The sequence below is a fragment of the Hyla sarda genome, chromosome 2 (genome assembly GCF_029499605.1).
Source record: "Hyla sarda isolate aHylSar1 chromosome 2, aHylSar1.hap1, whole genome shotgun sequence".
Classification (NCBI taxonomy): Eukaryota; Metazoa; Chordata; class Amphibia; order Anura; family Hylidae; genus Hyla; species Hyla sarda.
Genome location: NC_079190.1, coordinates 2,073,448 through 2,099,260, shown reverse-complemented (window position 1 = coordinate 2,099,260; position 25,813 = coordinate 2,073,448). Strand labels below are relative to the sequence as shown.

The 25,813-nt window shown below is 48.3% G+C and overlaps 2 protein-coding genes across 8 annotated transcripts; one reads left to right on the top strand and one right to left on the bottom strand.

Moving 5' to 3' along the window:
• Positions 1-124: 124 nt before the first annotated feature.
• Positions 125-6,878, top strand: TAF10 (TATA-box binding protein associated factor 10). Its single transcript, XM_056561027.1, has 5 exons — positions 125-451; positions 954-1,111; positions 1,329-1,393; positions 4,499-4,613; positions 6,571-6,878. The coding sequence occupies exons 1-5, from the start codon at positions 277-279 to the stop codon at positions 6,658-6,660; spliced, it is 603 nt and encodes a 200-aa protein (XP_056417002.1). The 5' UTR covers positions 125-276; the 3' UTR covers positions 6,661-6,878.
• LOC130358167 (uncharacterized) lies at positions 6,868-24,832 on the bottom strand. 7 transcript variants are annotated; one of them, XM_056561023.1, is made up of 9 exons: positions 24,716-24,832; positions 22,472-22,566; positions 18,078-18,310; positions 17,460-17,523; positions 17,240-17,367; positions 14,604-14,722; positions 9,350-9,482; positions 9,174-9,270; positions 6,868-8,570 (listed from the first exon to the last, which is right to left on the bottom strand). In XM_056561023.1, the coding sequence occupies exons 2-9, from the start codon at positions 22,539-22,541 to the stop codon at positions 8,524-8,526; spliced, it is 891 nt and encodes a 296-aa protein (XP_056416998.1). In that variant the 5' UTR covers positions 22,542-22,566; positions 24,716-24,832; the 3' UTR covers positions 6,868-8,523. The 7 variants fall into 7 exon arrangements, with proteins under 7 accessions (XP_056416998.1, XP_056417000.1, XP_056416997.1 ...); XM_056561025.1 differs by lacking the exon at positions 24,716-24,832 and adding an exon at positions 24,070-24,124; XM_056561022.1 differs by lacking the exon at positions 24,716-24,832 and adding an exon at positions 23,892-23,971 and having other exon boundaries at positions 22,472-22,569.
• Between the last annotated feature and the right edge of the window lie 981 nt (positions 24,833-25,813).

Sequence of the window (25,813 nt, the reverse complement as noted above, 5' to 3'; positions counted from 1 at the left end):
TGCTGGTGAGGAGAAGACAGAAAAGCTTCAGTATCGGGTGAGGTTTTCTCTTGGTGGTGTATATGGCCGAGTAATACTCTGCAGGGGCCAAGTAATACTCTGCAGGGGCCAAGTAATACTCTGCAGGGGCCTGCAGCAGCACTTCCGGGTGGAGCAATATGGCCGTCGTTTTACGTCTTATAGCGGGCGTAGCGTCATGACGTCACGTGTACGCATTAAGCATTTCCGCTGCAGACCGGAAGTAGGCTGTAAAGTGAGAAGAAGAGGAGGAAGAAGATGAGCGGGACGGAGCCGGTGCAGGAGTCTCCTCTGTCCGGACAACTGGCGCCTCTGGGGCCCATCACCGAGAACAAGGCCAGCCCGGCCAATATACCCAAGCCGGGGCCCGCACCGACCGCCACCACCGGAGCCGGACTGCCCGGGAGAGACCCTGGAGAGCGGCGGGCGAGCGGTGAGACTGACGGGGGCTGAGGAAGGAAATGTATTATCTAGTATTTAACCCCTTAAGGTAATGTTTCTCAAATAGGTGCCTCCAGCTGCTGTGAAAGTTCAACTCCCAGCAAGCCCTGACTACCTTTGTCTTTCCGGGCATGCTGGGGATTGTAGTTTTGTAAAATTCCGAGGCTCCCTGTTTGGAAAACACTGCTTTAAGGGGTTAAATAACATTTTTAACAGTGTATATATGTTTGTAGTCAGTAAACAGTGTGTATGTGTGTATATATGTATATATATATATATATGTGTGTGTATATGGCTGTAACCAGTATACAACTTGTATATAACTGTAGTCAGTATATAGGGGAGGGGGGGGGGACTGTGGTCGGGGTGTATAGAGGGGAGGGGGGGACTGTAGTCAGTATTTAAGGGGGGGGGGGACTGTGGTCGGGGTGTATAGAGGGGAGGGGGGTATATTATTTTGCAGTCTCCGCTCATTGTTCCGTCTCTTTCCCCAGTTCCGGTGTTGGCCGCCTCGGCCACCGCTCCCGCTGAGAGTTCCTTGTCCAATGGCGTCTACCTGCCCCCAGGAGTGACCAATGGGGACATAAAGCCGGTGATCTCCAGCACCCCCCTGGTGGATTTCCTGATGCAGCTGGAGGATTATACACCAACGGTAAGTGACTTGCTGGGAGTTGTAGTTAAGGCTGCAGGGGTCTCCATATTGTGTCCAATACACAGCCCCACCAGATTCTGTCTGGTTACATGTCCCATGATGCTTTGCCATCACATGCCGGTGCACTGGAGGATGAAGCACATCAGTGTGCAGCGCCCCCTGGAGGCATCGGCAGAGATAACAGATCAGTAATAACCTGATTTTTCTTCTGTTACAGATTCCAGACGCGGTCACCGGTTATTATCTGAACCGCGCCGGATTCGAGGCCTCTGACCCCAGGATGTGAGTATCTGGAGGAGCGGATGATCAGTCACTAGGTCATTGTTTCCCATCCAGGGCACCTCCAGTTCTTAGAGAACTACAACTCCCAGCAAAAGGCTATCTGGGAATGCTGAGAGTTGGAGACCCCCTGGTTGGGAAACGCTGCACTAGGTTATCTAGGTAGGATGGCTGATGAGGGGGAGGGGTTAACTGGTGAGGACTGATGACAGTGAAGGGGAGGAGTTATATTGGCAGCACTGCTGAGGTCACTGAGGGGGAGGGGTAATCAGAGGACTGCTGAGGTCACTGAGGGGGAGGGGTAATCAGAGGACTGCTGAGGTCACTGAGGAGGAGGGGTTATCCGAGGACTGCTGAGGTCACTGAGGGGGGAGAGGTAATCCGAGGACTGCTGAGGTCACCGAGGGGAGGGGTTATCCGAGGACTGCTGAGGTCACCGAGGGGAGGGGTTATCCGAGGACTGCTGAGGTCACTGAGGGGAGGGGTTATCCGAGCACTGCTGAGGTCACTGAGTGGGAGGGGTTATCCGAGGACTGCTGAGGTCACTGAGGGGAGGGGTTATCCGAGGACTGCTGAGGTCACCGAGGGGGAGGGGTTATCCGAGGACTGCTGAGGTCACTGAGGGGAGGGGTTATCCGAGGACTGCTGAGGTCACTGAGGGGGAGGGGTTATCCGAGGACTGCTGAGGTCACTGAGGGGAGGGGTTATCCGAGGACTGCTGAGGTCACTGAGGGGAGGGGTAATCGGAGGACTCCTGAGGTCACTGAGGGGAGGGGTTATCCGAGACTTCAGGGATGTGGAAATAAAAAAAAAAACTACTTGTCCAAGGGACTAAACCAGAACACAATCTACTTGTTCCTCAGGAAAATCCACTTGTCCTGGTAGATAAAATAATTTCATCCCCAATAATACATAAATAAGGTCTTTATTAGTTTCTGCACTTATGTTTTTTCCTCTTCGCCCTTTAATGGCCATGACACTTATTTTTCCATCTACAGACTCATGAGGCTTGTTTTTTGCGGGGCCAAGTCTACTTTGTAATGACACCTTTCATTTTTCCATAATTTATACTCTGGAACAAAACAAATTATTTGTGAGATGAAATAGAAAAAAATAATACAAATTTTGGGTTTTCTTTTTTCGCCATTCACCTTGTGGTCAAACTTACATATTTGATACTTTAGGTCGCCTGATTACACCAATACCAAACTTGTTTAGTTTCCGTCACGTTTTAATAAATTTATTTATTTTTTTTTTTTTTTAAATCCCTGACCCCTATAATTTAATTTTTCCGTATACTGGGCTTTATGAGGGCTAATTTTTTGGGCCGTAATCTGCTGTTTGTATCTGTATCATTTTGGTATGGACTTTTTGGACACTTCTTTACTTCATTTTTTTTTTTTCTGGGATATGATGCTATAAACATAAAAACGTAATTCTGTGATTTTTTTTCTATGTTAATGCCATTTACCGTACGGGATAGAACATATTATTTAATAGTTCGGTCAATTAAGCATGTGCCAATACCAAATATGTTTATATTTATATGGAAAAGGGGGTGATATGAACTTTTAGTATGGAAACGATTAATGTTTTTTTTTTTTTTTTACTTTTATTAAACTTTCTTTTTTTTAAATACACTTTGTAAGAGGAATCTAAATGATTCCTCCTAATAGATAAATGCAGTTCTATTGAACTCCATTGATCTGTTTTCATTTGGTTGAGCCTGCTCAAGGCAGGCTTAATCAAATGCAGATCTATGGGGGCAGCCATGAATGCAGAGGTAAGCCCTCCGGCTACCTCCACAGGGGATCGCGCGCCCCCCCCCCATTATTTGCGCTGCGGGGGGGGGGCGGGCGATCCACCCCGCTAGACCACCAGGGATGGTTAGAAGATCCCTTTAGACACCGCTGTCAACTTTGACAGTGGCGATCTGATGGGTTAATAGCTGGCCGCACCGATTGCCGGGCTATTAGCGGCGGCACCCGGCTACTAAAATCAGCTTGGAGCCTAATCCATACACCCTGAGCGCCGGTGTGAGGTGCAGACTTTCATCCTATACAAGTCTGCATCCGCTCCTGCATCTCACACCGGCATTAAAAGAAAAAAAAGGGCTAAATCTATGAAAAAATCATGTGCCCGGAACTATATGTCCCGGGCGTTGGCCGATAGGATTTCCACATCCCTGGACTAGGCAGTAGGGGGCAGGATTGTCACAGTGATAGTCATTACATCAGATTCATTCTGTGCTCTGCAGCACCCCCTATGAGTTAGGGGTATATAGCACTGCTTACCCACATTAAACTGATCGGAAGGGAGGGGGTATAAGGTTACATGGTAGGAAACCAACAAATGTTAAGTCATGTGACATTACAGCATCAGATCGGGGGGGGGCACAGTCATGTGACATCACAGCATCAGGTTGGGGGATGTTAGTGAGGAGTTATCTTTGGAGGACTGCTGTTAACACAGTGAAGGGAGGGGTTATCCGAGGACTGCTGAGGGGGAGCAGTTATGAGGACTGACTGTGTCCCTGTGAGGAGGTGTTATTTGGGGAGGACTGATGTCCTGGAGGAGGAGGAGGAGTTATCCGAGGATTGTTGTCGGAGGAGTTATCTGGGGGATGACTGCTGATGTCACTGTCAGAGGGGGAGGAGTTATGACAGCTGATGTCACTGTCAGGGGGGAGGAGTTATGATGACTGCTGATGTCACTGTCAGGGGAAGGAGTTATGACTGCTGATGTCGGGGAGGAGTGATGACTGATGTCACTGTCAGAGGGAGGAGTTAGGACTGCTGATGTCGGGGAGGAGTGATGACTGATGTCACTGTCAGGGGGAAAAGTTATGATGACTGATGTCACTGTCAGGGGGAGGAGTTATGATGACTGATGTCACTGTCAGGGGGAAAAGTTATGATGACTGATGTCACTGTCAGGGGGAGGAGTTATGACTGCTGATGTCGGGGAGGAGTGATGACTGATGTCACTGTCAGAGGGAGGAGTTATGACTGCTGATGTCACTGTCAGGGGGGAGGAGTTATGAGGACTGTCACTGTCAAGGGGGAGGAGTTATTAGAGGTCACTGACCCCTCCCTCTTCTCTCCTCAGCATTCGTCTCATCTCCCTGGCGGCTCAGAAGTTCATCTCGGACATTGCGAATGACGCTCTTCAGCACTGCAAGATGAAGGGCACCGCGTCCGGGAGCTCCCGCAGCAAGAGCAAGGTGAGTGATCTATGGATAGTGATTGTGCATTCCTACATACACCCCGCTCCAGTGTACACAACACTCTCCTGTGCTGATAGTTTGTTACAATGTGTCAGTGCGGGTGAAACATTCTGCTTAACTCGCAGCAGATCGTCTAGACCAGTGCTCTCCAAACTCTGGACCTCCTGCTGTTGCCAAACTTCAACTCCCAGCATGCCCAGACAGCCAACGGCTGTCTGGGCATGCTGGAAGTTGTAGTTTGGCAACAGCTGGAGGTCCACAGTATGTAGACCACTGGTCTAGACTGAATAGAACTTTAAAGGGGTACTCCACTGGAAACCTTTTTATATATTTTTGTTATTTTTTATCTATCAAATGGTACCAGAAAGTCAAGCATATTTGTAAATTACTTCTATTTAAAAAAAAAAAAATCTTAATCCTTCCAGTACTTATCAGCTTCTATTTCCTCCACAGGAAGTTCTTTACTCTTTTTGAATTTCCTTTCTGTCTGACCACAGTGCTCTCTGCTGACACCTCTGACAATCCCCACAGAAATCCTGTCCAGCTCTGGACAGTTCCTGACATGGACAGAAGAGGCAGCAGAGAGCACTGTGGTCAGACAGAAAGGAAATTCAAAAGAGTAAAGAACTTCATCTCTAAATAAGAATCCTATAATTTCTATGATAAAATTGGCTCATAGGATTCCATATACATCCAGGTTTTTATAGAACATAGGAAAAAGATTTCAGTCAAAATGAAGAGGTGGATCTTATACCTATGGCCTGGGGATGTCCTTAGATAGATAATTTTTGGAACGAAGTGTATAAAATAGCTGAGAAGAAATTTGGGGGATAAAATACATTTTGAGGTTAAAACCATGATTCTGGGCATAGGATTAAAGGGGTACTCTGGTGAAAACCTTTTTTTTTTCTTTTAAATCAAATGGTGGCAGAAAGTTAAACATATTTGTAAATTACTTAAATTAAAAAATCTTAATCCTTCCAGTACTTATTAGCTGCTGAATGCTACAGAGGAAATTCCTTTCTTTTTGGAACACTGATGACATCACGAGCACAGTGCTCTCTGCTGACATCTCTGTCCATGCATAGCAGATGTATGCTAAGGGCAGCATGGTGGCTCAGTGGTTAGCACTGCTGCCTTGCAGTGTTGGGGACTTGGGTTCAAATCCTACTAAGGACAACAATAAATAAAGAGTTATTATTATAATAACGTCAGCAGAGAGAACTGTGCTCGTGATGTCATCAGAGAGCATTCCAAAAAGAAAAGAATTTCCTCTGCAGTATTTAGCAGCTAATAAGTACATGAAGGATTAAGATTTTTTTTAATAGAAGTAATTTACAAATATGTTTAACTTTCTGCCACCAGTTGATTTAAAAAAAAAAAAAGGTTTTCACCGGAGTACCCCTTTAAGGGAGATGAGAAATAATGTCATAGGAAAGATCTTCGGGATGTCAAGAATGTTAATACTGAGGAGAATGGTAAAAAGAAATACAACAGATGAGTCTATAGAGGAATTGATGTAATTGATATGCTGAAATAAAGTTATTGAAGAAAAAAAAAAAACTTCCTCTGGAGCATACAGCAGCTTAGTATTGGAAGGATTAATTTTTAATAGAAATAATTTATAAATGTTTAATGTTCTGGCACCGGTTAATTTAAAAAAAACTAAATAAAATTTCCAGCGGAGCACCCCTTTAAAAATGGATGATATATTTTTCTCTCTTACCCTTGTTTCCATTGGGTATTTCCCCTTTTCTCCCTTTTTTTACTGTATTAAAAATGTTCTTCTATTGATAAAACAATAAACAGTTAAATAAAAAAAAATGGATGATATAGAGCGCCCCCTTGTGCTTGGATGCTGGGGGGGGGGGGGTGATGATCTGGACTGTTAGATGCAGTTGGGATCTCCCAGAATTCCTCAGTGCTGTATAATAACTCTGCCGTCCCCTCGCAGGATAAGAAGTACACGCTGACCATGGAGGACCTGTCCCCGGCTCTGGCAGAATACGGCATCAACGTCAAGAAGCCGCATTACTTCACCTAGTGGGGGCGCTGTGGACTTTGGGTGACTCTAAAGCTACCCCTGCCTGGATACGCATGTTAGGGTTCCCACCTATGTGACTGTCCTGGGAGGACCCCTGAGCCTCTCCTCTGGCCGCCATGTTGGAGGGGGGGGGGGCGCTGTGCCGCTGTATATAGAATCTGTGCTGTGTGTCTGTAGTGGATGTGAATGAAGAAATATATTGAGATGTTTTCATAAAATTCTGACCGTCACATTTATTCAGATGGATGAGGCTGCAGGGATGAAATCTCCCAGCATTCCCTGCTCAGCGTGCGCCTCTAACACTCTGTTCACGTTAGGCTCCCTAATTTCTTCCCAAAAAAACAGCGCCACCCTTGTCTTCGGGTTGTGAGCTGCATTGCAAACTGTCTCCATTCGCTTCAATGGAACTGAGCTGTAGTACCACACACAACCTGAGAATAGGGGGTGGTGCTGTTTTTGAAAGAAATTTAGCTCTGGTGTGTCAGTTTTTCAAACAGCAGGTCTCCTGCTGTTTCAAAACTACAACTCCCAGCATGCCCGGACAGCCGAAGGCTGTCCGGGCATGCTGGGAGTTGTAGTTTTGCAAAAGCTGGAGTCACCCTGGATGGGAATTACTGATAAGGCCAGAAATAAGACTGGGCAGCAGGGGGCAGAATTGTCAGTCAGATCAGGGGGGGCAGTCACGTGACATGACAGTATCAGATGGGGGGCAGTCACGTGACAGGACAGCATCAGATGGGGGGGCAGTCGCGTGACAGGACAGCATCAGATGGGGGGGGGCAGGGCAGGGCAGTCGCGTGACATCGCGGCATCTATTCAGGAGTACGGTCATGTAACATCGCAGCATCAGATCGGGGGCGCAGTCACGTGACATCACAGCATCAGATCGGGGGCGCAGTCACGTGACATCACGGCATCTATTCAGGAGTACGGTCATGTAACATCGCAGCATCAGATCGGGGGCGCAGTCACGTGACATCACAGCATCTATTCAGGAGTACGGTCATGTAACATCGCAGCATCAGATCGGGGGCGCAGTCACGTGACATCACAGCATCAGATCGGGGGTGCAGTCACGTGACATCGCAGCATCCATTCAGGAGTACGTTCATGTAACATCGCAGCATCAGATCGGGGGCGCAGTCACGTGACATCCATTCAGGAGTACGGTCATGTAACATCGCAGCATCAGATCGGGGGCGCAGTCACGTGACATCGCGGCATCCATTCAGGAGTACGGTCATGTAACATCGCAGCATCAGATCGGGGGCGCAGTCACGTGACATCGCAGCATCCATTCAGGACTACGGTCATGTAACATCGCAGCATCAGATCGGGGGCGCAGTCACGTGACATCACAGCATCAGATCGGGGGCGCAGTCACGTGACATCGCGGCATCCATTCAGGAGTACGGTCATGTAACATCGCAGCATCAGATCGGGGGCGCAGTCACGTGACATCCATTCAGGAGTACGGTCATGTAACATCGCAGCATCAGATCGGGGGCGCAGTCACGTGACATCGCGGCATCCATTCAGGAGTACGGTCATGTAACATCGCAGCATCAGATCGGGGGCGCAGTCACGTGACATCGCAGCATCCATTCAGGACTACGGTCATGTAACATCGCAGCATCAGATCGGGGGCGCAGTCACGTGACATCGCGGCATCCATTCAGGAGTACGGTCATGTAACATCGCAGCATCAGATCGGGGGCGCAGTCACGTGACATCGCGGCATCCATTCAGGAGTACAGTCATGTAACATCGCAGCATCAGATCGGGGGCGCAGTCACGTGACATCGCGGCATCCATTCAGGAGTACGGTCATGTAACATCGCGGCAGCAGATTGTTGTTTGACATCACAGCGGTCCATGCAGATTCTCCACAAACTTGGTGTAAAATTTTTCTAAGAGAAAGGAGATAATGAACCAATATCTAAGCCCCAGCAGACAGGGGGTTAAAGGGGGTACTCCAGTGGAAAACTTTTTACTAGTGCCAGAATGTTCAACATAATAGTAAATTAATTCGAGTAGAATACAGACACAGCGCACATCTACAATCTTGTATAATGATCTGATTGCTTCTCAGCATAATATCAAAAACTAACAGGTTGTTATTATACATTTTTTATCAAAAAGTACAAGCCCACTCGCCACGTCAAGGCCACCTATCCAGAGTGGGTCCCTAACGTCCCTAGCATAGGGTGCGGCCTATAGACTGGTTTGAGAGGCATTGGGGCCGCTCTGCCAGTGGGTCGCTCCCGCTAGTTTTGCTATGGGGATTTTCTCCTGCTCTGGACAGTTCCTGATATGGGCAGCAGGTGTCTGCAGAGAGCACTGTGGACAAGACAGAAAAAAAAATTTCCTCCATAGCATACAGCTGGTAGAAAGTACTGGAAGGATAAAGATGTAATAAATAAATTACAAATCTGTTCAACTTTCTGGCACCAGTTAATTAAAAAATAAGTTTCCTCCGGAGTACCCCTTTAATACACTAACTCCTGACTGACCTGTGTCTGGCCGGATGTGTCCTCTCCGCATGAGGAAGTCCAGCACCACCAGGGCGCAGTTGGGTTTGAACTCCTGGGTGGCGATGGCATCCGTCACCTGTAGGGCAGGAGAATTACCTGTCACATGGAGGATTGTCCTGACCTCTGACCCTGAGGGGCTCCTGTGTGTTACCCACCTTCTCCAGGGGCCACAGATAAAACTCCTGCACCTCTCCATCCCCTACACGAGGCTGGAAGGACTCCGGGACCTCCAGGTCATAAACAAACTGGCACTCCAGGTACACGGCACCGTCCTGCTGATAGGCATAGCTGTAAGGGCAGAGGGAGCGGGCATCAGACGTAACATGGATATACCGTACACTATAGACACTACAGGGAGCGGCATCAACAACATAGACATAACATGGATATACCGTACACTATAGTCACTACAGGGAGCGGCATCAACACCACGGACATAACATAGATATACCGTACACTATAGACACTACAGGGAGCGGCATCAACACCAAAGACATAACATGGATATACCGTACACTATAGTCACTACAGAGAGCGGCATCAACACCAGACATAACATGGATATACCGTACACTATAGTCACTACAGGGAGCGGCATCAACATAGACATAACATGGATATACCGTACACTATAGTCACTACAGGGAGCGGCATCAACACCACGGACATAACATGGATATACCGTACACTATAGTCACTACAGGGAGCGGCATCAACACCACAGACATAACATGGATATACCGTACACTATAGTCACTACAGGGAGCAGCATCTACACCACAGACATAACATGGATATACCGTACACTATAGTCACTACAGGGAGCGGCATCAACACCACAGACATAACATGGATATACCGTACACTATAGTCACTACAGGGAGCGGCATCAACACCACAGACATAACATGGATATACCGTACACTATAGACACTACAGGGAGCGGCATCAACACCACAGACATAACATGGATATACCGTACACTATGGACACTACAGGGAGCGGCATCAACACCACGGACATAACATGGATATACCGTACACTATAGTCACTACAGGGAGCGGCATCAACACCACGTACATAACATGGATATACCGTACACTATAGTCACTACAGGGAGCGGCATCAACACCACGGACATAACATGGATATACCGTACACTATAGTCACTACAGGGAGCGGCATCAACACCACGGACATAACATGGATATACCGTACACTATAGTCACTACAGGGAGCGGCATCTACACCACAGACATAACATGGATATACCGTACACTATAGTCACTACAGGGAGCGGCATCAACACCACGGACATAACATGGATATACCGTACACTATAGTCACTACAGGGAGCGGCATCAACACCACGGACATAACATGATATACCGTACACTATAGTCACTACAGGGAGCGGCATCAACACAGACATAACATGGATATACCGTACACTATAGTCACTACAGGGAGCGGCATCAACACCACGGACATAACATGATATACCGTACACTATAGTCACTACAGGGAGCGGCATCAACACCACAGACATAACATGGATATACCGTACACTATAGTCACTACAGGGAGCGGCATAAACATAGACATAACATGGATATACCGTACACTATAGACACTACAGGGAGCGGCATCAACACAGACATAACATGGATATACCGTACACTATAGTCACTACAGGGAGCGGCATCAACAACATAGACATAACATGGATATACCGTACACTATAGACACTACAGGGAGCGGCATCAACACCACAGACATAACATGATATACCGTACACTATAGTCACTACAGGGAGCGGCATCAACACCACAGACATAACATGGATATACCGTACACTATAGTCACTACAGGGAGCGGCATCAACACCACAGACATAACATGGATATACCGTACACTATAGTCACTACAGGGAGCGGCATCAACACCACAGACATAACATGGATATACCGTACACTATAGTCACTACAGGGAGCGGCATCAACACCACAGACATAACATGGATATACCGTACACTATAGTCACTACAGGGAACGGCATCTACACCACGGACATAACATGGATATACCGTACACTATAGTCACTACAGGGAGCGGCATCTACACCACAGACATAACATAGATATACCGTACACTATAGACACTACAGGGAGCGGCAACAACAACATAGACATAACATGGATATACCGTACACTATAGTCACTACAGGGAGCGGCATCAACACCACAGACATAACATGGATATACCGTACACTATAGTCACTACAGGGAGCGGAATAAACACCACAGGCATAACATGGATATACCGTACACTATAGTCACTACAGGGAGCGGCATCAACACCACGGACATAACATGGATATACCGTACACTATAGTCACTACAGGGAGCGGCATCTACACCACAGACATAACATGGATATACCGTACACTATAGTCACTACAGGGAGCGGCATCAACACCACAGACATAACATAGATATACCGTACACTATAGACACTACAGGGAGCGGCAACAACAACATAGACATAACATGGATATACCGTACACTATAGTCACTACAGGGAGCGGCATGAACACCACAGACATAACATGGATATACCGTACACTATGGACACTACAGGGAGCGGCATCAACACCACAGACATAACATGGATATACCGTACACTATAGACACTACAGGGAGCGGCATCAACACCACAGACATAACATGGATATACCGTACACTATAGTCACTACAGGGAGCGGCATCAACAGACATAACATGGATATACCGTACACTATAGTCACTACAGGGAGCGGCATCAACAACATAGACATAACATGGATATACCGTACACTATAGTCACTACAGGGAGCGGAATAAACACCAGACATAACATGGATATACCGTACACTATAGTCACTACAGGGAGCGGCATCAACACCACAGACATAACATGATATACCGTACACTATAGACACTACAGGGAGCGGCATCAACACCACAGACATAACATGGATATACCGTACACTATAGTCACTACAGGGAGCGGCATCAACATAGACATAACATGGATATACCGTACACTATAGTCACTACAGAGAGCGGCATCAACACCACAGACATAACATGGATATACCGTACACTATAGTCACTACAGGGAGCGGCATCTACACCACAGACATAACATGGATATACCGTACACTATAGTCACTACAGGGAGCGGCATCAACACCACAGACATAACATGGATATACCGTACACTATAGTCACTACAGGGAGCGGCATCAACATAGACATAACATGGATATACCGTACACTATAGTCACTACAGGGAGCGGAATAAACACCACAGACATAACATGGATATACCGTACACTATAGTCAACACAGGGAGCGGCCGTGCCCCCCACGCCAATAAATGATGCCGCCGCCGTGCCCCCCCCCGATAAATAATGCTGCCATGCCCTCCCACCGATAAATGATGCCGCCGTGCCCCCCCCCCCGATAAATGATGCTGCCGTGCCCCCCCCCCCCCGATAAATGATGCCGCCGTGCCCCCCCCCGATAAATGATGCCGCCGTGCCCCCCACCGATAAATGATATCGATGAGCCCCTTCTCTCCCCCCCCCTTCTGACAGGAGATCAGCACCTTCAGTGGCAGGGTATGTAGCGCGGGTCGACTATGGCAGGACACCGATGTACCCGGCTGGCATTCACTCACTCCCCCCCCCCCTCATTCAGCGCATGATGGAAGATGTAGGCGGGGCTAAGAACAGACATGCGTGCCACGTTACACTGCGCCGCACCACCCTACTTCCCAAAAGCCACCGCTGTATAAAGCACCAGTGGCAATACCGGTGGCGTGGCCAGAGCAGATGATGTCGGCAGCGCTAATCACACAGACTGATCACAAAAGAAGTGCCAGGCGGGTGACACAGAGACACCGATACAAAGGAATGAGGGGAGATCTGGGGGGCGGGCCGGATGATTGGCGGCCACGGTACGGATCTGAACCGCTGTCCGCCAGTTGAGTCTTCCTGCCGTACACTATAGTCACTACCAGGGAGCGGGCATGGACAAGATATAGACTGAACATGAAGATACCGTATGTTATAGTCACACCCACCGGTAAGTGCTGGCACAGCGAGAGATGCCAAGGTTAGTACGGAGCAGATTGGGAGGGGAAAAAGCTGCCATCATGTAGCCCAGGCCTTAAAGGGGTACTCCGGTGAAAACCTTTTTTCTTTTAAATCAACTGGTAGCAGAAAGTTAAACATATTTGTAAATTTTTTCTATTAACAAATCTTAATCCTTCCAGTACTTATTAGCTGCTGAATGCTACAGAGGAAATTCCTTTCTTTTTGGAACTCTGATGACATATGCTATGCATGGACAAAGGGCAGCATGGTGGCTCAGTGGTTAGCACTGCTGCCTTGCAGTGCTGGGGCCTTGGGTTCAAATCCCACTAAGGACAACAATAAATAAAGCGTAATTATTATTATAATAACGTCAGCAGAGAGGACTGTGGTCATGATGTCATCAGAGAGTATTCCAAAAAGAAAAGAATTTCCACTGTAGTATACAGCAGCTAATAAGTACTGGAAGGATTAAGATTTTTTAGCAGAAGTAATTTACAAATATGTTTAACTTTCTGCCACCAGTTGATTTAAAAGAAAAAAGGTTTTCACTGGAGTACCCCTTTAAGTGTAATCTGGAAAAGTGGTGAAAATGAGCTGTGGGCACTGCCAAGGGATTATAGAGCAGCAGAGTACGAGCACTCATGGGAGTCAGAAATGGCAGGGTATGGGCACAGTCATGGGAGTCTGTAGCTATAGAGCATGGGCAGCGCCATGGGAGTCGAGCAGCACTGCAGTGGGCACCACCATGGGAGTCTGGAGCAGCACCATGGGAGTCGAGCAGCACTGCAGTGGGCACCACCATGGGAGTCGAGCAGCACTGCAGTGGGCACCACCATGGGAGTCTGGAGCAGCACTGCAGTGGGCACCACCATGGGAGTCTGGAGCAGCACTGCAGTGGGCACCACCATGGGAGTCTGGAGCAGCACCATGGGAGTCGAGCAGCACTGCAGTGGGCACCACCATGGGAGTCTGGAGCAGCACTGCAGTGGGCACCACCATGGGAGTCTGGAGCAGCACCATGGGAGTCGAGCAGCACTGCAGTGGGCACCACCATGGGAGTCTGGAGCAGCACCATGGGAGTCGAGCAGCACTGCAGTGGGCACCACCATGGGAGTCTGGACACCAACTCTGTCCCCATACAACATAATTTCTACATTTACTAAAATAAATGATAGTGATCTCCATGTCTGCACCCGCTCTGTGACCTCCTCACCGCACACGTGGTGCCCTCTGGTACTATCCTACACGGCCCACTGAACCACAGCTCACCTCACAGTCCCAGCAGGTCTGGCTTTGGAAGCAATGGATTCTGGGATACAGGCCTCCTCTGTGCACTCCTTCAGGAGGGTCTCCCAAACACCATCCCCCGCAGAGATCCCTCCAGCTGCCTGAGAGAGAAGAGAAGCCTGAAATACTACAGACATATTCTGTCCAATCAGCAGCTGTGTTAGTTATCATGTGACATATCCCGCCTGCTCATATATAACCCCGATAACACTACCATCCCGCCTGCTCATATATAACCCCGATAACACTACCATCCCGCCTGCTCATATATAACCCCGATAACACTACCATCCCGCCTGCTCATATATAACCCCGATAACACTACCATCCCGCCTGCTCTCATATATATAACCCCTGATAACACTGCCATCCCGCCCGCTCATATATATAACCCCTGATAACACTACCATCCCGCCTGCTCATATATAACCCCCTGATAACACTACCATCCCGCCTGCTCATATATATATATATATATATATATATATATATATATATATATATATATATATATAACCCCCTGATAACACTGCCATCCCGCCCGCTCATATATATAACCCCTGATAACACTACCATCCCGCCCGCTCATATATATAACCCCGATAACACTACCATCCCGCCTACTCATATATATAACCCCGATAACACTACCATCCCGCCTGCTCATATATAACCCCCTGATAACACTACCATCCCGCCTGCTCATATATAACCCCTGATAACACTATCATCCCGCCTGCTCATATATAACCCCTGATAACACTACCATCCCGCCTGCTCATATATAACCCCTGATAACACTATCATCCCGCCTGCTCATATATAACCCCTGATAACACTACCATCCCGCCTGCTCATATATATATATATATATATATAACCCCCTGATAACACTGCCATCCCGCCCGCTCATATATATAACCCCTGATAACACTACCATCCCGCCTGCTCATATATATATATATATAACCCCTGATAACACTGCCATCCCGCCTGCTCATATATATATATATATAACCCCCTGATAACACTGCCATCCCGCCCGCTCATATATATAACCCCTGATAACACTACCATCCCGCCTGCTCATATATATATATATATATATAACCCCCTGATAACACTGCCATCCCGCCTGCTCATATATATAACCCCTGATAACACTACCATCCCGCCTGCTCTCATATATATATATATTTATTTCCCCTGATAACACTACCATCCCGCCTGCTCATATATATAACCCCTGATAACACTACCATCCCGCCTGCTCATATATATAACCCCTGATAACACTACCATCCCGCCTGCTCATATATATAACCCCTGATAACACTGCCATCCCGCCTGCTCATATATAACCCCCTGATAACACTACCATCCCGCCTGCTCATATATATAACCCCTGATAACACTACCATCCCGCCTACTCATATATATAACCCCTGAGAACACTACCATCCCGCCTGCTCATATATATAACCCCTGATAACACTACCATCCCGCCTGCTCATATATATAACCCCCTGATAACACTACCATCCCGCCTACTCATATATATATATAACCCCCTGATAACACTACCATCCCGCCTGCTCATATATATAACCCCTGATAACACTGCCATCCCGCCTGCTCATATATAACCCCTGATAACACTACCATCCCGCCTGCTCATATATATAACCCCCTGATAACACTACCATCCCGCCTGCTCATATATATAACCCCCTGATAACACTACCATCCCGCCTGCTCATATATAACCCCTGATAACACTACCATCCCGCCTGCTCATATATATATAACCCCCTGATAACACTACCATCCCGCCTGCTCATATATATATATAACCCCTGATAACACTACCATCCCGCCTGCTCATATATAACCCCTGATAACACTACCATCCCACCTGCTCATATATATATATAACCCCTGATAACACTACCATCCCGCCTGCTCATATATATATAACCCCTGATAACACTACCATCCCACCTGCTCATATATATATATAACCCCTGATAACACTACCATCCCGCCTGCTCATATATAACCCCTGATAACACTACCATCCCGCCTGCTCATATATAACCCCTGATAACACTACCATCCCGCCTGCTCATATATATATATAACCCCTGATAACACTACCATCCCGCCTGCTCATATATATAACCCCTGATAACACTGCCATCCCGCCTGCTCATATATAACCCCTGATAACACTACCATCCCGCCTGCTCATATATAACCCCGATAACACTGCCATCCCGCCTGCTCATATATATAACCCCTGATAACACTACCATCCCGCCTGCTCATATATATAACCCCGATAACACTACCATCCCGCCTGCTCATATATATATAACCCCTGATAACACTACCATCCCGCCTGCTCATATATATATATATATATATATATATATATATATATATATATATATATATATATAACCCGATAACACTACCATCCCGCCTGCTCATATATATATATATATATATATATAACCCCTGATAACACTGCCATCCCGCCTGCTCATATATATATATATATATATAACCCCTGATAACACTACCATCCCGCTTGCTCATATACATAAACTCCTCACCAAATGGTCCAGTTTCCCAGGGTAGTTGGGTTTCGTCAGTGACCGTCTGGCAATCCACATAAAGACATCGGTGCCTCTGCGTAGAAAGCCGTTCACATGGACACCATAGCGGGGAACTCCGAGGAGAGCTGTTGGGAGACACCACATGATATGGGATACAGAGACAGTGGGTAGAAATAGAGTGCAAGCTCCTGGGCTCAGGGAACCTGTGAGGACTTACGTGTCGCCGCTCGCTCCATGCTGAGGAGAGGAGGATCTGAGAACAAACCCTTCACCTCGTAGAGCTGTGGGTGAGAGGTCAGGGGTCACAGTGAGGGCAACACAGTCACATGGTCACACACAGTACTCGTGATCTCACACTCGTTATACACAGTACTTGTGACAGCACACTCGTTATACACAGTACTCATGACCGCACACTCGTTATACACAGTACTCATGATCACACACTCGTTATACACAGTACTCATGATCGCACACTCGTTATACACAGTACTCATGATCGCACACTCGTTATACACAGTACTCATGATCGCACACTCGTTATACACAGTACTCATGATCACACACTCGTTATACACAGTACTCATGATCAAACACTCGTTATACACAGTACTCATGATCGCACACTCGTTATACACAGTACTCATGATCGCACACTCGTTATACACAGTACTCATGATCGCACACTCGTTATACACAGTACTCATGATCTCACACTCGTTATACACAGTACTCATGATCTCACACTCGTTATACACAGTACTCATGATCGGACACTCGTTATACTCAATGGCGCGGAGAATCACGGGGCAGTCACATGGCAGGATGTCCTCACCTCGTCCCTCCACTCCCGGAGACAGGGGAAGACGTCCCGACCTCTGAGGGACTCCATCACCTCCTGCACCGCACGTGTCCGCTCCAGGGGGCAGCGCAGACCATCGCTCAGCTCCAGTCGCGACCCCGACTCCTTACACAGCGTGAAGACGGCAGAACTCTGCGCCAGGACCTGCGCCACCGCCGGCGTCACCCATCCCACCCGCTGACCCTGGATGTAAAACGGCAGACACCCTGCGGAAGAAGAAGTCACATGAGGCTCTGTTCACACCACGACTAACACGTCACACCGCGACAATGACCTGCACCTCACACCACGACCAGCACCTCACACCGCGACAATGACCTGCACCTCACACCACGACCAACACCTCCGACAATGACCTGCACCTCACACTACGACCAGCACCTCACACCGCGACAATGACCTGCACCTCACACCACGACCAACACCTCCGACAATGATCTGCACCTCAGACTACGACCAACACCTCCGACAAAGACCTGCACCTCACACTACGACCAACACCTCCGACAATGACCTGCACCTCACACTGAGACCAACACCTCCGACTGCGACATTGACCTGCACCTCACACTGAGACCAACACCTCCGACAATGACCTGCACCTCACACTACGACCAACACCTCCGACAATGACCTGCACCTCACACTGAGACCAACACCTCCGACAATGACCTGCACCTCACACTACGACCAACACCTCCGACAATGATCTGCACCTCACACTGAGACCAGCACCTCACACCGCGACAATGACCTGCACCTCATACTACGACAAACACCTCCGACAATGACCTGCACCTCACACTGAGACCAACAACTCCGACAATGACCTGCACCTCACACTGAGACCAACACCTCACACTACGACCAACACCTCCGACAATGACCTGCACCTCACACTGAGACCAACACCTCCGACAATGACCTGCACCTCACACTACGACCAACACCTCCGACAATGATCTGCACCTCACACTGAGACCAACACCTCCGACAATGACCTGCACCTCACACTACGACCAACACCTCCGACAATGACCTGCACCTCACACTACGACCAACACCTCCGACAATGACCTGCACCTCACACTACGACAAACACCTCCGACAATGACCTGCACCTCACACTGAGACCAACACCTCCGACAATGATCTGCACCTCACACTGAGACCAACACCTCCGACAATGACCTGCACCTCACACTACGACCAACACCTCCGACAATGATCTGCACCTCACACTACGACCAACACCTCCGACAATGACCTGCACCTCACACTACGACCAACACCTCCGACAATGACCTGCACCTCACACTGAGACCAACACCTCCGACAATGACCTGCACCTCACACTACGACCAACACCTCCGACAATGACCTGCACCTCACACTGAGACCAACACCTCACACTGCGACATTGACCTGCACCTCACACTACGACCAACACCTCCGACAATGACCTGCACCTCACACTGCGACCAACACCTCCGACAATGACCTGCACCTCACACTACGACCAACACCTCCGACCAACACCTCCGACAATGACCTGCACCTCACACTGAGACCAACACCTCCGACAATGACCTGCACCTCACACTGCGACCAACACCTCCGACAATGACCTGCACCTCACACTGCGACCAACACCTCCGACAATGACCTGCACCTCACACTACGACCAACACCTCCGACCAACACCTCCGACAATGACCTGCACCTCACACTGAGACCAACACCTCCGACAATGACCTGCACCTCACACTACGACCAACACCTCCGACAATGACCTGCACCTCACACTATGACCAACACCTCCGACAATGACCTGCACCTCACACTACGACCAACACCTTCGACAATGACCTGCACCTCACACTGAGACCAACACCTCCGACAATGACCTGCACCTCACACTACGACCAACACCTCCGACAATGACCTGCACCTCACACTACGACCAACACCTCCGACAATGACCTGCACCTCACACTACGACCAACACCTCCGACAATGACCTGCACCTCACACTACGACCAACACCTCCGACAATGACCTGCACCTCACACTGAGACCAACACCTCCGACAATGACCTGCACCTCACACTACGACCAACACCTCCGACAATGACCTGCACCTCACACTACGACCAACACCTCCGACAATGACCTGCACCTCACACTGAGACCAACACCTCACACTGCGACATTGACCTGCACCTCACACTACGACCAACACCTCCGACAATGACCTGCACCTCACACTACGACCAACACCTCCGACAATGACCTGCACCTCACACTACGACCAACACCTCCGACAATGACCTGCACCTCACACTGAGACCAACACCTCCGACAATGACCTGCACCTCACACTACGACCAACACCTCCGACAATGACCTGCACCTCACACTGAGATCAACACCTCCGACAATGACCTGCACCTCACACTGAGACCAACACCTCCGACAATGACCTGCACCTCACACTACGACCAACACCTCCGACAATGACCTGCACCTCACACTACGACCAACACCTCCGACAATGACCTGCACCTCACACTGAGATCAACACCTCCGACAAAGACCTGCACCTCACACTGAGACCAACACCTCCGACAATGACCTGCACCTCACACTGAGACCAACACCTCCGACAATGACCTGCACCTCACACTGAGACCAACACCTCCGACAATGACCTGCACCTCACACTGAGACCAACACCTCCGACAATGACCTGCACCTCACACTGAGACCAACACCTCCGACAATGACCTGCACCTCACACTGAGACCAACACCTCCGACAATGACCTGCACCTCACACTGAGACCAACACCTCCGACAATGACCTGCACCTCACACTGAGACCAACACCTCCGACAATGACCTGCACCTCACACTGAGACCAACACCTCCGACAATGACCTGCACCTCACACTACGACCAACACCTCCGACAAAGACCTGCACCTCACACTGAGACCAGCACCTCACACCGCGACAATGACCTGCACCTCACACTACGACAAACACCTCCGACAATGACCTGCACCTCACACTACGACCAGCACCTCACACCGCGACAATGACCTGCACCTCACACTACGACAAACACCTCCGACAATGACCTGCACCTCACACTGAGACCAACACCTCACACTACGACCAACACCTCTGACAATGACCTGCACCTCACACTGAGACCAACACCTCCGACAATGATCTGCACCTCACACTGAGACCAACACCTCCGACAATGACCTGCACCTCACACTACGACCAACACCTCCGACAATGACCTGCACCTCACACTACGACCAACACCTCCGACAATGACCTGCACCTCACACTGAGACCAACACCTCCGACAATGATCTGCACCTCACACTGAGACCAACACCTCCGACAATGACCTGCACCTCACACTACGACCAACACCTCCGACAATGACCTGCACCTCACACTACGACCAACACCTCCGACAATGACCTGCACCTCACACTGAGACCAACACCTCCGACAATGACCTGCACCTCACACTACGACCAACACCTCCGACAATGACCTGCACCTCACACTGAGACCAACACCTCACACTGCGACATTGACCTGCACCTCACACTACGACCAACACCTCCGACAATGACCTGCACCTCACACTGCGACCAACACCTCCGACAATGACCTGCACCTCACACTGCGACCAACACCTCCGACAATGACCTGCACCTCACACTGCGACCAACACCTCCGACAATGACCTGCACCTCACACTATGATCAACACCTCCGACAATGACCTGCACCTCACACTGAGACCAACACCTCCGACAATGACCTGCACCTCACACTGAGACCAACACCTCCGACAATGACCTGCACCTCACACTACGACCAACACCTCCGACAATGACCTGCACCTCACACTATGACCAACACCTCCGACAATGACCTGCACCTCACACTACGACCAACACCTCCGACAATGACCTGCACCTCACACTGAGACCAACACCTCCGACAATGACCTGCACCTCACACTACGACCAACACCTCCGACAATGACCTGCACCTCACACTGAGACCAACAGCTCCGACAATGACCTGCACCTCACACTGAGATCAACACCTCCGACAATGACCTGCACCTCACACTGAGATCAACACCTCCGACAATGACCTGCACCTCACACTACGACCAACACCTCCGACAATGACCTGCACCTCACACCGCACCTTATACCGAGACAACAACCTGCACCTCAGACTGTGACCTGCACCTCGCACCACATCCCACCTACCTGCACCTCGCACCACATCCCACCTACCTGCACCTCGCACCACATCCCACCTACCTGCACGCTGCAGATTGTTCAGCCTCAGGACCAGCTCCAGGACCCGATCAGACCACGGGACCGTCGCCATAGTGGGAACACACACTCCGCTCTACCTGCAGAACAAAAGATAATTCAGTCCTCTCCCCCTGTTTATATAATTCAGTCCTCTCCACCCGATGATAATTCAGTCCTCTCCTTCTGTTTATATAATTCAGTCCTCTCCACCCGATGATAATTCAGTCCTCTCCTTCTGTTTATATAATTCAGTCCTCTCCACCCGATGATAATTCAGTCCTCTCCTTCTGTTTATATAATTCAGTCCTCTCCACCCGATGATAACACAGTCCTCTCCACCCGATGATAATTCAGTCCTCTCCACCCGATGATAACACAGTCCTCTCCACCCGATGATAATTCAGTCCTCTCCTCCTGTTTCTATAATTCAGTCCTCTCCTCCTCTTTATATAATTCAGTCCTCTCCTCCTCTTTATATAATTCAGTCCTCTCCACCCGATGATAATTCAGTCCTCTCCTCCTGTTTATATAATTCAGTCCTCTCCACCTCTTTATATAATTCAGTCCTCTCCACCCGATGATAATTCAGTCCTCTCCTCCTGTTTATATAATTCAGTCCTCTCCTCCTGTTTATATAATTCAGTCCTCTCCTCCTCTTTATATAATTCAGTCCTCTCCACCCGATGATAATTCAGTCCTCTCCTCCTGTTTATATAATTCAGTCCTCTCCACCTCTTTATATAATTCAGTCCTCTCCACCCGATGATAATTCAGTCCTCTCCTCCTGTTTATATAATTCAGTCCTCTCCTCCTGTTTATATAATTCAGTCCTCTCCTCCTCTTTATATAATTCAGTCCTCTCCACCCGATGATAATTCAGTCCTCTCCTCCTGTTTATATAATTCAGTCCTCTCCTCCTGTTTATATAATTCAGTCCTCTCCTCCTCTTTATATAATTCAGTCCTCTCCACCCGATGATAATTCAGTCCTCTCCTCCTGTTTATATAATTCAGTCCTCTCCTCCTGTTTATATAATTCAGTCCTCTCCACCCGATGATAATTCAGTCCTCTCCTCCTGTTTATATAATTCAGTCCTCTCCTCCTCTTTATATAATTCAGTCCTCTCCTCCTCTTTATATAATTCAGTCCTCTCCTCCTGTTTATATAATTCAGTCCTCTCCACCCGATGATAATTCAGTCCTCTCCTCCTGTTTATATAATTCAGTCCTCTCCTCCTGTTTATATAATTCAGTCCTCTCCACCCGATGATAATTCAGTCCTCTCCTCCTGTTTATATAATTCAGTCCTCTCCTCCTGTTTATATAATTCAGTCCTCTCCACCCGATGATAATTCAGTCCTCTCCTCCTCTTTATATAATTCAGTCCTCTCCTCCTCTTTATATAATTCAGTCCTCTCCTCCTGTTTATATAATTCAGTCCTCTCCACCCGATGATAATTCAGTCCTCTCCACCCGATGATAATTCAGTCCTCTCCACCCGATGATAATTCAGTCCTCTCCACCTCTTTATATAATTCAGTCCTCTCCACCTCTTTATATAATTCAGTCCTCTCCACCCGATGATAATTCAGTCCTCTCCACCTCTTTATATAATTCAGTCCTCTCCACCCGATGATAATTCAGTCCTCTCCTCCGTCGGCTCCAGGTGACTTGTGACACCGGACACTTCACTCCTCCTGCAGCCGCGTGCGTCTCCCATATCAAGGAAACTGTATTATAATAAGGGGGCGGAGCCAAACCATTATGCGCGCGCTGATTGGTTTAGGGGCGTGGCCACGAAGTGTCTCCAGGACAGGCGGCGGCCATGATAGTGAAGACCAAAAACGGTTATACTGTCTGCTGAACTGTTGTATCTAATCCTATCATGTGTGATACTGTCTGATGAATCATTGTATCTAATTCTATTATGTGTGTAATAGAGGAGACTAGACTGATATATATATATATATATATATATATATATATATATATAGGTGGTGGCACCCCCTTCCTGTTGGATTGATAAGTAGTGCTGCACTTTTTCTGTTTCACGTGGGAATCCTTTAAAGCTGAGTTTGTGTGTAGGGGCGTGAATTCCCCCGCCCCCCGCACCTCTAGGCGGAGCCATAACGGAGGCACGACTATAAAAGGCCCCTCCACCATGCAGGCGCAGCGTACAAGGAGTGTGTGTGCAAGGGGTTCCAGTACGATTAGCCTGGGTTATCCCAGTTTCATAGCAGTCACCCACCTTCTAATGTTCCCCTCACCCGTGCGCCTCCACGCGCCGCGCTCTCTGTGTCCGCTGGGGAACCTCGCCCGGTCAATCACTCCCTCACGCGGCTTCCACTCCCTGGCGGCGGCGTTCAGCCGCCCCGTACACTGCCTCGTGCCTCCCGGTAGGCGTCCGGTGGTGCCGCGGCCTAATCGGCTTTCCACGATTAGGCCGCGGCACCATACCGTGCAGTCATTTACAACATTCATACCGTGCAGTCATTTATAGCATTCATACCGTGCAGTCATTTACAACATTCATACCGTGCAGTCATTTACAACATTCATACCGTGCAGTCATTTATAGCATTCATACCGTGCAGTCATTTACAACATTCATACCGTGCAGTCATTTATAGCATTCATACCGTGCAGTCATTTATAACATTCATACCGTTGCAGTCATTTATAACATTCATACCGTGCAGTCATTTACAACATTCATACCGTGCAGTCATTTATAGCATTCATACCGTGCAGTCATTTACAACATTCATACCGTGCAGTCATTTACAACATTCATACCGTGCAGTCATTTATAGCATTCATACTGTGCAGTCATTTATAACATTCATACTGTGCAGTCATTTATAACATTCATACCGTGCAGTCATTTATAACATTCATACCGTGCAGTCATTTATAACATTCATACCGTGCAGTCATTTGTAGCATTCATACCGTGCAGTCATTTATAGCATTCATACCGTGCAGTCATTTATAGCATTCATACTGTGCAGTCATTTATAACATTCATACCGTGCAGTCATTTATAACATTCATACCGTGCAGTCATTTATAACATTCATACCGTGCAGTCATTTGTAGCATTCATACCGTGCAGTCATTTACAACATTCATACCGTGCAGTCATTTATAGCATTCATACCGTGCAGTCATTTACAACATTCATACCGTGCAGTCATTTATAGCATTCATACCGTGCAGTCATTTATAGCATTCATACCGTGCAGTCATTTATAACATTCATACCGTGCAGTCATTTATAACATTCATACCGTGCAGTCATTTATAGCATTCATACCGTGCAGTCATTTATAGCATTCATACCGTG

What these genes read in the sequence shown, in the direction of transcription:
- TAF10 (XM_056561027.1), top strand. Translation starts at nt 277, where the DNA reads ATGAGCGGGACGGAGCCGGTGCAGGAGTCTCCTCTGTCCGGACAACTG. An exon ending in TGGAGGATTATACACCAACG is followed by an intron (nt 1,112 to 1,328) that starts GTAAGTGACTTG and finishes CTTCTGTTACAG; the next exon opens with ATTCCAGACGCGGTCACCGG. An exon ending in GCTCCCGCAGCAAGAGCAAG is followed by an intron (nt 4,614 to 6,570) that starts GTGAGTGATCTA and finishes GTCCCCTCGCAG; the next exon opens with GATAAGAAGTACACGCTGAC.
- LOC130358167 (XM_056561023.1), bottom strand. Translation starts at nt 22,541, where the DNA reads ATGGCGACGGTCCCGTGGTCTGATCGGGTCCTGGAGCTGGTCCTGAGG. An exon ending in GAACAATCTGCAGCGTGCAG is followed by an intron (nt 18,311 to 22,471) that starts GTAGGTGGGATG and finishes CTTCTTCCGCAG; the next exon opens with GGTGTCTGCCGTTTTACATC. An exon ending in ACACATCCGGCCAGACACAG is followed by an intron (nt 8,571 to 9,173) that starts GTCAGTCAGGAG and finishes CCTTTCTCTTAG; the next exon opens with AAAAATTTTACACCAAGTTT.